Genomic DNA, 17,314 nt, shown 5'->3' with positions numbered 1-17,314 from the left:
ATAATGAAAGCCAGTTCCAGTCTGTAATGCAGAGATCCTTTCCTCAGCGTCTCTACTATATATTGTCCAATAAGTACTCTCTGCATGAGGTAAACCATGTCATTAATTCAATTACTAAAAGGCTACGTATAGTGAAGTACCAACACAGCATACTGCTACAAGTGTATCTGCTTGTATGATGCACACTAACCAATGACTGGTCTTTTTATTTTCCATTAGTTTGAGCCGTACTTTGTGTTTAGTTCTTAGTAAAAATGCTACAATAATCCATGTATCTGTTTTCTTTACCTGCTTGATCCTGTTAAGAGTTTAAGGAACCTGCTGCCTATCTCATTGTGCGAGAGGCGGGGTACACCCCGGACAGGTCGCCTGTCCATCACAGCACCACGTACTGTTGAGACTGAACAGCCATTCATGCTCACGCTCACACCAAGGGTCAATTTAGAATCGCCACTTACGCTAGCATGGATGCTTTTGGACTATTTGAGGATGCCAGGGTACCTGCACAATGAGTCTATGCAAACTCATGTCAGAAACAATGACAACCATTTTGACCAATCCTTTCACCCACGTCGACTAACAAGCTCCATAAAAATGCAGCCATACAAGTCCACCTGGCATCATTCTGATTATAATAAAGCTAATCCAAACAAAAGTATATGAATAATAGACTTATGGTAAATGGCCTGCACTTGTGTCACGCTTTTATCAAGTCCAAGGACTCCAACTTGCTTTACACTACAATCAGTCATTCACACATTCACACATTGATGGTTGTAAGCAACATTGCACCTACAGCTGCCGTGGGGCAGATTGACAGAACTGAGGCTGCCATTACATCGGCGCCACCGGGCCCTCTGACCACCACCAGTAGGCCAGGCAGGTGACGTGTCTTACCCAAGAACACAACGGCTGAGACGGACGGAGCGGGAACCGGCGTCCCACCGGTTACAGGATGAACCCCTACCTCCCGAGCCACTTATGAAGAAGAAAACCTAGTATTTTTTATAGGCAGATACAAATGAGAAAAGATATGATTTAAATCTCTTCTTGAGTTGCAGAGGATTTAAAAGCTCCTAACTAGTGTTTTTCTTTCCAAGAATGTTGTAAACCAGAACTTCAAAACAGTAATCTGCCACTGATGTACAATACGTATAATATAATTGAGGGTTTCTGTATTTTGCATCAAACAGGGCAGATATTCCAACTTCCACTCTAATTCCACAACTGAGTAAGTTATTATTTTGTAAACAGCCAAAATAACTGTTGGTACTAAACCAACTTGCTGTTCTCTTCTTGTTGCCAATTACTGTTTAGTCAGCTGTACAACATTCCTCAGGTTATGATTACGGGTGTATTTAGTGACTGAACTGAAAGTGACAGAAACAATACGAAAATCTTAACAGTGAAAAATAACAACTGCAGTGTTCAGTACAAAGCATTTCTTCAATATGAGGTTTTCAGTGAGCAAGATGCAATTTTACATGAACCCACGCAGACAGACGTGTATTTTTTACGAACATATTTTAATAGGCGAGTAGGCGGCCTCCCTGAAAGAAAAAAGCAATCCACTCCCTGTCCCGTGTTTGCTTTGAGCTAAACTCAGTTGCATAAGGAGGTATTGTTAGAAAGCCACTATTCTAGAAGCCAAATCCAAGTCTACAGCTGAATCACTAAATATTAGACATTACATCAACCCCTTTCAGCAGGAAGTTCCTAAAACCAGCTCAGCTATGTTTTCACTGTTTTCAGGTTTTCTTTTCTTTCCCCCCCACTCTGAACATGTTTTCTCAAATTCTTGTCTCCTAAAATATCCTAAAGAAGCAGCCTGGGACTCAGGCGAGGACGGACTAAAGATGGTCTGAGCTGGTTTTCCACTACTAAAGTCTTCTACATGGGGTCTTCCAGTCTCTAATCCAGTCTGAAGCCTTTGGGTTGGCACCTTGCCGACCGTGGAGCTTTTTTCAGCTGACGATAACACAGCTTCCAGTCAAACTTTGGTGAGGGCCAAGCTGTAAGGGGCTCCAGATGGTTAGACAGACCCCTGGCCTGCTCAAATACAATGCCTTGTTTAACATGGACACGTTAGGCTGAACCTGCTTCTTTCTGGCAGATTAAATTTACTCTTTTACTTTGGGTAAAAGCGCCTCCGCATTAGCTGTAATTTACACCTTTCTAAGCGTGTCTATCTGCGGTGCGTGAAAAAAAAAAAAAAAGAGATCTAATAAGAAGACTGCCGGGACAGTCAGCTCGTTGTGTAGTTGGCTGGCAAAAATGTGCGTGAAAAGTGATTGCATGTGTGAAAGAGGGAAATAATTATCAGAGAAGGTGCAGAGAAAACAGTAAACAAGTAAAAGAAAGGACATCTCTTTTGATTCTTGGTAGATGTGTGAGTTTTAGTTTTGAAATTTAAAGATAACTTTTACCAACAAAAGCTCCTACTCCAACCTGTTATTTTGGCCTATAAACTATAGTGGTCATAAACATAAACCTAAAAAACATAACACGCAAACACCAAATCTACTGTAAGCCCTTGTGTAAGTAAAAACAGACACAATCTGTTTAGCTGGATTCACAGTTACTCTCCTTTACTCACTCATTATTTTTTGGCAGTTTGTAAAACCAGCACAGCTGTGGTCAAATAAAAACAGAAGCAGTTACACTTATAATTATGGGGCTGGTGTAAAAAAGAAAGAAAAAAAACAGAGTCAATTTCCTGTCTGTTGGTAATTTCCAAGCGAGAATCTTACATGAAAAGAAAAGGAAAACACTGCATGATGAATGTGACCATGGGGGCAATAATCCTCTAGAAAAACTTTCATGGGGCAATTCCATTTGACAGGATAGTATTAAGGTCCATTTACTGTGTTTTTTTTAGCCTGTGTGCATGAGAATCTCAGCCTGTCAAAGTTTAACAGCAAGAAACAAACTAAAACTGTTGGATGTCAGCTTGATCAGGACCTCACAAATACATGACGGTGCCTACAAGTAATGAAGCTTGGAAGCTGTTTTAAAGAACAAACATGCAAATTTATTAATAAATAAAAAACTTTTATTTTACTTTATTACTTTCTGAAAGTTTAATTAAAACCTACCCAGTGGTTCATGCGATATATTGCTAATAGACAAACAAAGTTGACTCCAAGAAGTTATTGGCAAAAAGTTTAACAAAGATCTTGCACAATATTTTAGCACATAGAATATGTGTTGTGGATCAGTTTCAGCTCCTACCGCATCAAATTATAGGTCAATATCTGTAAAACTGACAGAGTTATAAGCATTCATGTGTTTTTTAAGGTCAGTTGGCTGTGACAACCATCTTGAATAAGCTTGACTCCTAAAATCAGTTGTAGATGTATATCTAATGATTTTTTTCTGCAAGTTTCATTAAAATACATCCGGTGGTTCGTGAAATACTTTGGTAACGGACAGACATGAGCACGCACATGCAGACACAGGCAAAAACATAATCATCTGATTCTGCCTTTCGGCGGCAGACAATAAAAATCACTTCTCTTTTTCCAGGTGGTATCATTGCCAACTCTACTGATGACAAGATCTGATACATTTCCATTTGCCCAGCAACCAGCAGAAACATAAGACACCAAATAATCAACATATTGGAAATATGGGAAAGGAAAAAAATGATCATGTGTATGACTGAATAAGCATTAATGTTGAAGGGGTGAGCAGAAAAAAAAAGAGTTAATTTATTTACTTAGTTTAAAAGGAGATGTGAAAGCAGATGGAAGTGCTTACTAAGTGTTGAGAAAAGATCAATGATTTTGCACCATCTGTATGTCTTTACAAAATTACTTTAACGCATGCATTGAGATTGGACTGGGAAGCACTTTTAATTTGAAAGAAAATGTTATTGCAGATCTCTGTGCTCGTCCAATTTAGAGAGAACAGTCAAATCGAGGCCTATTAGAAACCAATCGAAGCATTGATGATGTCATCATCTATGGCAAGAAGGAGGTACAATTGACATTTATCTCATAATGCTGAGAAAAAGCAAAAATAACCGCCTGCTGCCATTTTAAAAGTCTACATGCCGTAGGAAATCGTGTTAATGTTACTTACGTTTTATGCAGCGGTTGGTTCCTGGTGCCAGCGCCCAACCAGAGCAGCACTGCTGACCTCCGCAGACGTTAGGCCTGAATGGGGGACCAAAGGTACGAGTATTTATTAGACACAAACTAACTTAAACCACCTCTTGGATGACAAAAGGTTCTCTTTCAGAAGGTCTAATCTTCTGGCGTGGCATTTCTGTGAAGCTGAACACCTTTGAGATTATTTATAATAGCATGTTATTTGATAAATACTTCAGGGCATGTCACAAATCCCTGTCTTAACGTGGACCAACAAACCTCTCATTCCATTGTATAAGAATCCAGAGTGAACACAAACACCGTTATTTAAGTCTTAACAGGATTATGTGAGACACAAGAGGCATAAAAAAAAAGATTGTGCATCTTCTATAAACCATGCAGCAAATGAGAGATGACAAGTTTTAAACAGCTAGGACTGGATTCTTTGCACTCTTTAATCTGCACTTGTTGTCCGGGCCAATTTCTTTTTTGCCATGAGACAGATAAAAAAAAGGCACCAGACCGCAAAAGCTACTCTGGATCGTCTTTTCATGAGATATTACAGTAAGTGGATGTCTGAGTCATGGTGATTTGAGAAGATAACGGGGATTGACTCATTGACCTCCGTCGGATTGCATTTATTAGATGCCGCGAGTGTTACCGAGGCGTCGCAAGGATGACATCCAGTCATTTAGACCTTTTGGCAGGCTTATTGTTGTCTTAAATCAAGTACATCAGGCCGGGCCCGTGCCAAAGATTTCAGTCATCACATTACAAATTCCATCAGGGGATTTGTGTCTGTAATGGAGATGTTAATACAACAAGACTACCATGCTCCAGGTAAACATACATGCACGCACAATTAGCCATCTTTTTCTTGTATATTTTGATGCCGGAACCTTTTTTTTTTTTTTTTCTTCACCACAGAGAGCGGGAGTCATGCTGAGTCAAATCAAATGTAAAGCAGGCTTAAGCAGATCCAGCACTGCCAGGGGCTGGAGATACGGTAAATAGGAGCGCTGAGAGGGAATTCCGAGAGGAAATGTGTCATACGTTCACTTTCACTAACAAGTAGCAGATGATTCATCTGAAACAAATGAAAAAAACTGTTAAAATCACCAGGCAGGCTGCTAATGCTCCTGTAGATTTATGCAACACTTCTTTTACGGCTCTTTAGAACTAAAAGAACTCTATTCATTCAATACGGAGTTGTGTTTTTTCAGCAAGGCTTTCACTGCATGCTGCAGTAAAGCATGCTGGATCCAGCACAGAAGGCACCTATTTTCTTAGCATGGTGCTTTAAATGGACAGCATGTTGTGTTAAATTGCAACTGAGAGGGTTTCAAAATGTGTTTTTACTGTCTGGCTTACGTAAGCAGATGGGCATTATTTTTGTGATTTCTGCAATGGTATCAGATGTTTATTTTCATTAGAAATGTTACCAGAAAAGCATTAGAACTAAGAATCGCTAGCAAACAGCTGAGCATTTGGAAAGGTTCAGGCCATAAATTGGAATTTATTTACCACTTTTTGCTGTTGTTTTTGGTGTTTGTTAGGGTTTAGGACAAGAAACCATGAATGATGCATATGTGTTTGCTAACTGATTAGCAGATTTCTTCTGTTTATTGTGAAACAACATCATTAATTAGCCAGGTAATCAATTTTATCAAAGCAAAAAGCTCAGTTTTGACACGCATATTTACACAGACCAAGACGAGCCTTTTAAATCCCTCTCTGATTATTATGTAAATATCCACCCTCTCCTATTGATGAAGCCTTGTCCCTATGGAACAAACAGAAGTGGATACAGGAGGCTTCATTTAACATGAGGAGCTCTTTCATGGAAACAACCCATCATCCTTTTTAAATAGAGAGAGGAAAAAACAGGCACTGGAGAAACAGGTGTTTCTAATTACAAATGTCCACTAATCAGTCATTTATGCATGAGCCTCAATAATAAAAAAGTCACAAAACTGATACCCAAAGTTCATCTTATACAGTTTAAATTGATGTACCATGAGGGATAATAATGGCACAAACAGTTCATTTGCTGCTCATATTTTAAAAGATGCTCCATAATAAGGTCTGTTTTAACCACAGCAATCATTTCATGTCCTGTCATGACCCTCACAACAGAACTCCCAGCATGCAGTTTTACAATTCACATTTAGTTGGCCTGAGAGGTACATCTATTTGGATGACAATTTAATAATATTTACAGAGTACTTTGTGGCTCTTGTTACATCATCTACTGGTTTCCCTTACAGGAAGAAAGATTCTGCTGAAGTGGGCCACCGCCACATTACAGTAAACCACATGGACTCATGTTGGCTGCAGTAAAATAGGTCACACAGATTCCTCTGAAACTGCTGCTGCTGCTGCTGGAGAGTCGAAAGGTTTGATTTGAAAACTAAGTGAAACATGTGGAGTCGGAGCAGTTGCCTGTTGCTTCTCTTACCCCGCGAGTCTCCTTGCTCCTGCAGAGCCGGCTCTGCCGCCCTGCCTGCGGCTCGCCGGGTGCCTGGCGGCGCGCGTCCCGGAGGATCCAGCCCTGGATCCGCGCTCCTCCTGGGCCGACGCTCCCCTGGGGAGGCGGACCGGAGCTCCGGGAGATGCCTCGCCGGATGTCTCCGAGGGCGCGTGGCTCCGCGGTCCTCCTGACGACCGGCTGATCTCCCGGGACAACTGCGGGTCCCGGTCCACCCGGTCCACCTGGCCTGCGCCCTCCTTCCTCCCACCTGTTGTGTCCTTGCTGTCTCCAACCCACACGAGCGCCACAGTTACTAAAACAGCAAATCCTGCGCGCCTCATTTTGGTTCAAGTTTTGAAACTACCGCGTAAAGGGACAGAAAAAAACACTAATTCATGAACAAAAATAATAATAATAATAACACAAAGCAATCTGTTTAGACGAGAACTCAGAGCTGAAGCATCCTCTCCCAGCTGTGAAAGACGCCTGCACTGCTTTTCATTATGTCCAGGTAAGACTCAGGCAGGATGTCTTCAGGTTATCAAATCAGTTCCTAACTACTGTCCAACAAGAAAGAAAACTTTTCTCCTTCCAGCGCAGAAATAAATGAAAAAAGTAGCTATTTTTAGGCAAACATTATTCCATCTGTTTGAGTTTCTTTTTACCGGGAGAAGTGGCGCAAAGAAAGCGGCTGCTGAAGCTGCGCTCCAAGTGAGAGTTTGAACCGTGCTCCCATGAATATCACCTCCTCCTTGGATCTGAAGTCACTGGGAGTTTTTGTAGGGATTGCATGCGCTTTGCAAGAAGTAACACCCCCTTGTGTTGCTTCCACACACAGGTCCATGTGGCCACACTCTGCCAAGTTACATGATGAGTTTTCCTCCTTTTTTTCTACAGAAGTTATTTTCTTTTTTTTTTTTTTTTTTTTTTTTGTATTTGGACTGATTATGCAGGCAGCTGCGTTGATCATTACGTCATTTTATATTCGTGCTGACAAACTGTTACATTGTCATAAAATTTAGGACTGCCACAACTTCCAGATGTTTTCCTGTGAGACTTTACATTTCCGGTCGATGCAGTAATCTACGAATCTGCAGTGCCACTTTCAGAGCGATCATAAAAACAAGCTTTGTGTTTTAAGCCCTGTGCGTGAAGTCTACTGTTTTCTGGAAGCCCACAGATCAAACTCGAACTGAAACCTTGGAAAACTGACCAAGTTATGTAACAGAGTCCATTCCTATCCCCTCTCATCCATGCTGCATCATCACTTTCCCTCTGACTGTCTGGAATCAACACATTTCTCTTCTCCCATAAGATCTTTACAAAACCCAAAGACAGTTGGCACACCCATTTCATTTAGCCCACAAAGTGCATAACTTTCTCTCTCATGAGTGCTCCCCAAGCACCATTACCTACCACTCACAGAACTCCCATCCAAAATATAATGAGTACCGTATCCTGCCCATTTATGCTCTTCCCTGTCATAAATCTCGGAGCAAAAAAGGCTTCAGCCTCTGAAGATTGGTTTGCAATAGAAAAACTTTAGGGTATTTTATAACCTACAGCTCTTTTTTTCACAGCCGTACTGTTGAAGTTTGAACTTTAGCAGAGCTGGTTACAGATCTTCTTCTTTATTGAGAAACCTAAAAGAAGAAGGAGGTTGCGTTTGTCTTATGATCAGTAGTTTTGTCCCGTACCTCAGCCCAGCAGCATGCCTGGTGCTGATGATGGTCAGCTGACCTTAGCATGCATGGATTTCTGTAACGATGTAGCTGCGTGTCCTAATTTGTACTTCTTTATTCTTGCACAGCTTTGTCCTGAATGGCCTGGTCACCCTCAAGGATGTTGAGGTCAGCTGACCACCATGTTCCAACCTCAAGCAAATTAGGATATTGTTTTCATAAACATGTTTTAGTACTTAAGCCTAAAAGTACTGTTTGCATTTACCCAACCATGGTTTGGATAAAACTATTTAGTTAGAATGCATTGTAACAATGAATAAACTTGGTAAACAAAGTAAACCAGTGAACCTTTACAATTTACTTTAACATGAACTCTAAAAACAATATACATTTTGACAGAGCATGGTAGGATTTTATAACAGTTTATCTACTGCCGATGTAATAGAAATGTTAAAAATAGTCCCAGTTGGTAAGATTGCAGCATCTTAAGGAACTTTATGATTAATACCAGGAGGATGTGTCTAGCAGTGACCAACACTTCTATACAAGAACTCCTTTGAAAACTCTTACAAATATGTAAAAACTACAACTGCATTACACCACACATTTCTTACAAACCGCAGGACTAAGTGATAACAAACTGCAAGTCTTGTATTTGCACTGTCCCAAAACCAAGTTCAAGTGTGTGTGTTTGCTCCTCTTGATAGAAATAGGTGAAGTCAAGCAGTTCTTTTGAAGCTGGAGCAACTTCCACATGCTTACCTGTCAGCATAAATGTCACATTTACATCCATTTGGTTAAGAGCAACTGTCTCATCATCTCTGAGCGGGTGAAGGTCAGAGTTCAAGTGTACTCATTAGAAATCCAAACAGTATCATTACACTCAGAATGTAGGGCTTCCATTATCTGTGAGAATCAAGGGTGTATATTCAGCCCCACCAGCAGAATTTTAAGTGATCTTTGTGAATCAGTCTCTGTGATGACTTTCAATGGAGGGCACCAGCAAGGAATGTCAATCTCTTCATTACCTTTTTGCTGTTTGTATCAAAGCCCTAAGCTCTCCTTTCTTTTGCCCCTGCAGCTAACATAATGGTGACATTGTTCAGACTGGGCTGGGGGGAAATGTGGAAAAAGGAATTGCTATTGGCAGAGAAACGTTTTGTAAAGACAGAACTTATTTGCTTTATTAATGTGAGTTGGGTTTTTTTTTATTAGTTTTTGTTTTCATTGACCATGACAGCTTTCCCTGTCAAAGATTGGCAACCTGTCCAGTGTGGACCCCACCTCTCGCCTGTTGACAGCTGGGATAGGCTCCATCCCCCATGGCATGGAAAACAAATGAAATAAAATGAAGGAATGAATGAATGGCAGCTTTTTCTTTGAGGGAATGCTAAAGAAGACCTCCATCGTTGCATTAGCTTGAGCCTTCTACATATACAGTAACACAACAAGAAACAGTTTTTCTTGCAGGAATGAAGCACTATTGTCTTAATTACAAAAATAGATCACATGGGCAGGAAAGCTTCTTCTATTTTCTTTTCTTTCTTTCTTTCTTTCTTTGGGTGGGAGGGGAGGATTTAGAAGTTGGAGGATTTGCATAAACAGCCTTGAAAAACATGGCAATGTGTTTCTGAACAGCCACAGCATAAACACAAGCCATGCACAGCACTGTCAGACCAGGAACAAAGGAAAAATCTAATATTCTCATCTACACTTTCAAACATTGGTATGATCCAGAAACTTGTTAAAATCAGTCAGGCTTTAGCACCACTGGCAAACATTTTGATGCATGTCGTAGCACTGCCAATGCGTTCTCTCTGCATTACTTCACTTTGGGTGTGAGTTGTTAGCTTAAAGGCTCTCATCTGCATGAAATAAGGAAAACTATGGCATATATCAAATACTTAGATTTTATTCTTTGCCCAATTTCAAAAGTAATATTTCAGGATTTGACTAAGTTCTTTCTTTATTGTTTTGCTGACAGGTTGGCACAGTGGTTCTGTTCCTGCCCTTGAAGCAGAGGTGTGGTTCAAGTCCCAGTCAGGGTAAGACTCTTGCAATCTCATAATCTACATGGGTGAGACACATTTTTAAGTTTAGGAGGCCAAGAGATGCTGATAAATGGGCTACTTGAACAAAGAATACATTACATGAACCAGAGCAGAGAGTTTTGCATGACGATGGAGTTTGACTCAGGTCAGTGGAATAATCTGCTGCTCAGTTGGCTAAATCTCTTGTTGACGGTCAGTTTTAGTCCTGATCATCATGGGTTGTTTCTCAGTCTTATGAAGTTTCATTTAAACATGTTTTTTATAAACAATTCATGTGAATGATGTCAAAAGTCTGGATGGTAATAGCCTCTCGATCCAAAAAGTGAGTACCCAACTGAGTAAAAAAAAACCTTTTTAGAAAAACATAGAGCTTTTTTTTAATCTTTAGTCATATTTAAATCAGCCACAGCATGAATTAATACTAGCAGGAGTGGAGTGCCCTCTCTGACACACATTTTTGTAAATTCTGAATGTTTAAATCACAAAATAAAAGCCAGCGGGAAGAGGTAATGTGTGTGATCAATCAATCTGTTTTTTTAGACTGAGCTTTCGACTCTTTTCTTCCTATTCTCTCCCGTTCCTTTCAGTTTTTCTGTCCTCTTGCCCTCATATTGATGTGCCTCTGCTGTGTCTGGCCCGAACCCCCCTCGGGGGATCTGCTCCTCCCTGCGCCCTCCAGAGTGTGACCTGGCCATAAGGCGCTCAGTGGACCCGCTCCGACGCTATTTGTCCTGATCGGGGTGATAAATGGCAGTGAACCTCACAGCTTCAGTCTCCATTCATGTTGTTTCATGGCGTGTCTAACAACCCCGGGTGGAAAATTAGGGTCAAGCATTTTCCACAATAGGAGCTTTACCCAGAGGATAGAAATGAATATTAACCACAATTGTCCCTCATTCCACCAAAACACCACAATCAACTAAACTGCTTAGCACACATATCTAAAAATCAGCTTAAAGCAATTCAGTGTTTTATTATACATAATTTTTAGAATAATATTGGGCCACACTGGATCAATTTCTGACTTTTTCCAGTTTGATGCAGCTAAGTTCAGCTATTTGTATAAATATTTTATACAAATGTCATCACAGAAAAAAAGTCAAATTCAGTCCAATTCAAATCCGGATTCAAATTCAGTTATGTTTAGTTTGCTCCATTTATAATACAGTCAGGGGTGGAAATTAGCACCCGCCACCGGCCAAATGCGGGTAAATATTTGAAGTGGCGGGTGAATTTGATCAACACACACGCCACTGTGGCAGGTTGGCAATTTGAACAGAAAAGATGTTATTTGTCCTCTTGACATATAGGGGGCAGTAATGTGCTCGAGTTGCTGCTGTTACGTCGAGCCGCGTTCCCCCNCGTCTCCGTAAATAATGACTTATCTATTAACAGAATTGTTTAGAGGGGCAAATATTTCTCATTAAAAAAACAAAAACCATCATTCTTTTAAAAATAAAATGTGCTAATAATATTATAATACAGAGGAATAAACACAGGTAAGGAGTTGTTGGTAAATTATTTTTGTCCTGTGTTATAGAGGGGGAACAGATTATTTCAGACGGCTGAAATATTTGGTTCCCCCTGGTAACTTTTGCAAAAAAAGAACAAATGTCTCCAAATTCACAGGACTTGTTGTCCATGATGAGAGGAATAAACACAGTTAAAGACATGTTGGTAAATTAACTAGTTGTTGGATAATTAATGATCTCAATAACATTCAGGTTGAATGTTATTTAGATCATTAATTACCGAGTGAAGTGCTCTGTTAGGAAAATGTAAAACAATAAAACCTTTAATATATGCTGGAGTTTGGCTCGTGAGAGCTTTGTATGTTAGAAGTAAAATTTGAAATTCTGTTCCAAATCTTAGAAGGAGCCAAAGCTGAAACTTGAGAAATGATAATAAGTGTCCTATAATATAGCAATTATTTTTAAGCAGTAATTTCTTCTTCTTGAGGAAATAGTTTATTATTATTTTCAGACAGACATAACAGTCTGATCTTACATCTACACACACATAGACACCGCTGAACAGATTTGCTTAACAGTGAGTTGTTTTGCTGCCTGACTGCAACCTGTTGAGTAATGCTGGTTATGGTCTGTTTACCTTCGCTGCTGGGAATGGATGAAGCATCAACCCCATTTGGTGGCTGACTCATGGTGGACACGTGCCTTCCAGCCTCCAACACGACAGCACATCAACTTGTTATGAAGTTGTAGTTTGGGTTAAACAAATTCCTGGAACTGTTGTTTTTGCGTTCTTTGACCAGTATGCAGCATTCCTAAAATGTTCATTTTTGTTTACTGCTGATACTAAACAGGCCTCATGCTTGGTTGGTTGCAAAGCAAAGAGTCATGTGCTTTCTTCTGCAACAGTTAGAAGAATAAAATCTCTTCTTCTCTGCCCCCAATTAACCGTGAAGGTTGAAAAAACAGAAAGTTATGATGCGATTTAACCCCCTCAAGAGGTCAATTTGACCTGAATAGTTTCCTATTAAGCATGATAAATTTGTTATTTTTCATTCCACTGAACCATTTTCTTAAAGTCCATTAAGTCAGAACAAGCCTTGACCTGCCATAACTTATGTTCAATATTCAACAAAAGAACCTTATGGAGGATAAAAAAAAATGTCAACAATTAGCTGAGATGAGTTCAGTGCTTTCTGCAACAGACCTTTGCTAATTACCGCTCACCAGCATTGGTTGGGCATTCCTCCAGGAATGAGCCATCAGGGTAACATCAACAGCAACATATAAAAAGAGATCAAACTAATTTCATCAATAGAGCTGCATTATAAGCGTGGGATCCATGGGATGAGAACGAAGGGAGGAGCAGATGTGTGAGGTTCAGAGAGGAAGCCTCTGTATGATGACCTGTCTGCAAAAGCTCCCCGGGGCAGACAGAAAGGAAGGCCTCCTACAGATGTTAGGGAAAGCTGCTGCATTTATCATGGTAGTTTAGTTGGAATTTCTTTGAACTACCCTTAAATTTTGTGTGACATTCAACTTGGGCAGAAACGGAGCAAATCTAGATAGTCAAACGTAGCTTGATAACTAACTAGATAGCTTGATAGCTAAACAGCTAATAACTAGCTAATTAGGTAGAGGGTTTCGACAGTTGTTAATAGGCCATAAATTCTGCATGTGTCGTGTTGCTGCCCAGCTCATAAATCTAACCCCCGAGGGAGTTTTAGAGCCTGACTTGTTATTGAGCAACTCTTGTTTAAAATCCCACTCCAAGCTTAGCTTTGTCCATAATTCTCACACAAACACATAAATTGGCATGTTATAGTGTGAAGTCATGGTATGGCTGCATGGTCTCACGTTGAACTACATTTGTCTCCTGCTCTCCCGTGTTCCAGCAGTGAGATTTAAATCACCCCAGGGAAACATGACGGGGATGAAACTATAGCAAGCAGCTCGCAGAATAATTGGTGCAAAAATGGGTGCCGGAGGAACAAGCTGAGAGTTTATTCTGTGTACTGTCTTTTGTTAACATTCCAGTTCAATGTAATGTAAAAGCATTCATATGACTCCATTCGACCTGCCGGTACTGCTGAGTTTTATGCAGAGTGCTCGGTAGGGAGCAGGAAGAGAGGCCCTTATGCGTCCAGAGCCTCGTCTCCTGAGCAGCACTGAGCGCACAGCAGGCTTCAAGGGCAACTGTTTATTAGGGAGCCAAGTTTTAATAAGCCTGCAGACAGGCATGCTGCTAAACAGCCTCGAGTGTCAGAGGAGGTGAGTTTACTTTTCCTGCTGATCCTCAAGACTTCACTTGGCATCATCAGCATCAGATGACCCAACTGTCACCTATTTAACATTTAGAACATGCAGTAAAGCATTTGAAACATATGGAATAGACCACAAAAGCCAACTGCACAAGAGACAACCAACTGAACTGACCCACATCCCAAGAAATACCATATACGTATCACAGATGTAGCTTCTCACATGTTGAAACTAAACTCTGTCACGCCTATCAGCATTCTACACCACATTTTATCCAAACAAATTACACTCTGAGGTCCAAACAGCCTATAAAGCAAGGTCTCTGCAAGAGGGAGTGTTGGCTAGTTGGTTTTATAGAACAAATGTCAAAGTGCAAGACGCAAATAATATATAACACTGAATGCACAGAATTGTTATCAGGGCTGCTTATTATCACTTTGTTATTAGTGTGTTTTGACTGCATGATAACTGACCCAGTAGAAACCCAAAGAGCTCCCTCTGCAAAATAAGCACCCAGCCTTCCTCCTCTATGGACTATTTTGGCACCGTTAAAACCAATGTTTATCTAAGGAAGGGGTAAATTAATAAATGAATAATAACAGAGCAACAGCTGAGGAGAAAAATACAAGTGGACTGTGGTAACAGTCATGGAGAGCTGTTAAAACGATAAAGCCATCAAACTGTCCTTCACTGGTTTTTCTTTGTAGATAAGATATGGAAGCACGTGTCCTGTGTATTGAGGCTTGCCTGGAAGGCCTTGAGTTTAGTCCACATTGTGTGGGATGTTTAGATACATTTCAGTGTAAAAATCTGGCCTGAAACCTTGCACATTTTGATTTGTGCCAGTTTTTTTTTAATGTTTGGAAATTGTGTAAGGCTGGAGGGGATTTCATTTTGGGCAAAGTGGAATGGAAGGGTGTAACCCAGTGTCTGTTTGTTGTTTCGTAAAATAATTCAGATTTTTTTACGTCTCTCTCTGAAAATAAACACATTCTTTGGTGTTTTAGTAAAGCAAGTAAAACAGAAAGAATCATTGGCATTTTGCACGAAGGCCTCGATGGCATTCAAGTTTACGACGGTCAAATTTCTGTGAGCCCAACTACTGTTTCCACCGCCTCATTGTTTTCGTCTCACTAGTTAAAGTGGTAATCACTGGCTGTGATTGTTTGCAGAGGCTCAACCATCTGTCCACCATTTAGCATAAAGAATGATTCCATGTTTGCGCCAAAGAGTCAGATCTACTTAATAGATCGCTGCGCCATCCCTTTACATGATGGATAATATCGTGTAGGCTCACTTTTTTTAAAGGTGAATTGATCAAAAATGTATTCAGCGTGCGTGTCTGAGGCCAAGCCACATCTGGAGGCAACCTGGGTGCTGTTAATCACAAACCTAAACAGAAAATAGCTCAATCTAATTTAGTGCAAACAGCCAGAAACTTCTTTAGTTGCATAACAGCCTGTGATATGTCATGTTCGATCTTTAAGAAGAAATCAAAAAAAAAAAAAAACAGAAAATGGAAGGCTTTCCTTTTTGTTCGGTAATGAATACAGGGTGTGTGTGAGTTGAATAGTGTTACATTCTGTGTGTATTTCCATGCTAAAAGCTTCTTGATCAATGCAATGTTTATTTTACCTTAGAAATGTTGCTGCTGGATTTTCTAATGGCTGCAGCGAGATCACAGACTAATTCAGAGAATAGAAAACATTTAAGATGCAGTCCACAGATAATGTTGGATATCTGATTGTTCTTGTGGAGTAGTTGGTTTGTAGTGAAAAGGGTTTTGAAACAATGACAGTGGTTTGGAATAGATGGTTTTAAAAAACTGGAGGATTTTATCAAGTTTGAGAAAACTTGATGAACAGCCAATCTGACTGACTATTAGGACAGTTCTATGGCAGAAGATATAATGAATTAAATGTTTTTGTGTGTGTTTTGAGGATTTCACTGCCTGGACAGAGCCACCAGAGAGTCTTTATCTCTCATGTTCATCTTTGCCTATAAAACACTGAAATCACAATTATGTCAGCATCGCTCTGCTCTGTCTGTCAAACCAGAACAGGAAAATGCTCTCTCACTGATTTCACACAGGCATTTTATAGCAACAAGCTGTCTCTTTGGAAGGACTTTCCATTTTTTTAAAATTAACTGCATTTTTTTCTGTTCATTTATAGCATGAATGTGTTCTTTGTTGTAGCATCATATGACTTTCCCTTTTGAAAAAATATCTTCTCCTGCCTACAGCACTGACTTTTCTTTGAAATTGCTCACAATAGCAATGCAAATGAATCTGTAAAACAGGATTTTTGTAGAAATCACTTTTTAGTAACTAATGTTAATTTTTGTCTGATGTTTTTCCTTAAGAGTCTCTGTCCAGTAGTGTGTTGACCCCTTTAATGAAGGCTGCTTTACAGAACTGTGGTTTAATTGGTCATTTCTAAGAAAAATATATAACACTTACAGTCTGACCAAAGAAAACAGCTGCTGCCGTGTCCATGGCCTTTCTCATGTCCTTACATGTTTCTGGCTTTAGAGAGTATCATCATCATCCTACTTGGTGCTGACACCCTTAAACAGGAAGACAGTCCAACATGACACTGTGGCAGGGAGCAGAAAGAGGCTTGTATGGGTTACATCATGTCCTCTTCTAGCTGTTTTCACTCAGGAAACATGTAGAAAATTTCTGAAAAGTTTCATAATATGTATACACTCAATCCTGCTTTTACATGAAGCACGGCCCCTGAACAAGAGGCGTATTATTCTGTCTAAAATAAGGCAAATATATGCAATTTTTCTTTTTAAAAGCGTTTAGACGGCAGCGAGCTATTATCTAAAGAGAGAGCTCTGCATGTTTGGGAAGCAGCAGCTGATAGGATACAGTCAATCATTCTGTCAGTCCAAACAGAGCCTCACCCTGTTCCGCTCCCTTACCAGGGTGGTCCCTGCTGGGCCCAGCGTCTCCGTTCAGAATGACTTGGCAGAGATCACCACGGCGGACAGGAACACACTTCCTCTCACTCAGCAGTTTCCAGAAGGTGTGCTGTACCTCTCATTTCCATCATCTACTTCTTCAACTCACTCGCTCACCAGCTTCAGGCAGTTTTGCTGGATTAAATTTAATACTATGCTGTTAGCCAGTCACTGCTGATATGCACACATATAGTTTGCACATGTGCGGGCCACATGTGGCTACTATTGGATTTGCAAGGCTGTGAAATTTATCCTCTATCTCATTCTCTCAGCAATGAAAGTATGAATGAATGAATGAATGAATTAATCCCTAACTGAG

General features: G+C 40.2%; 1 protein-coding gene across 1 annotated transcript in view; it reads right to left on the bottom strand.

Annotated features, from left to right (window-relative positions):
- LOC108236591 (latent-transforming growth factor beta-binding protein 2) overlaps positions 1-7,306 on the bottom strand; it is a 79,178-nt gene extending 71,872 nt beyond the window's left edge. Inside the window, exons 1-2 of the mRNA XM_017417375.3 lie at positions 6,550-7,306; positions 4,084-4,157 (exon numbers count right to left, since the gene is read on the bottom strand). Of these exons, the coding sequence (XP_017272864.1) occupies positions 4,084-4,157; positions 6,550-6,902 (427 nt within the window). The 5' untranslated portion in view covers positions 6,903-7,306. The remainder of the gene's footprint in view (positions 1-4,083; positions 4,158-6,549) is intronic.
- Positions 7,307-17,314: the final 10,008 nt, after the last annotated feature.

Source organism: Kryptolebias marmoratus, linkage group LG10 (assembly GCF_001649575.2).
Source record: "Kryptolebias marmoratus isolate JLee-2015 linkage group LG10, ASM164957v2, whole genome shotgun sequence".
In the NCBI taxonomy this organism is placed as follows: domain Eukaryota; kingdom Metazoa; phylum Chordata; class Actinopteri; order Cyprinodontiformes; family Rivulidae; genus Kryptolebias; species Kryptolebias marmoratus.
Note: the sequence above shows the minus strand (reverse complement) of the source record. Positions and strands in the feature narration are given on the sequence as shown.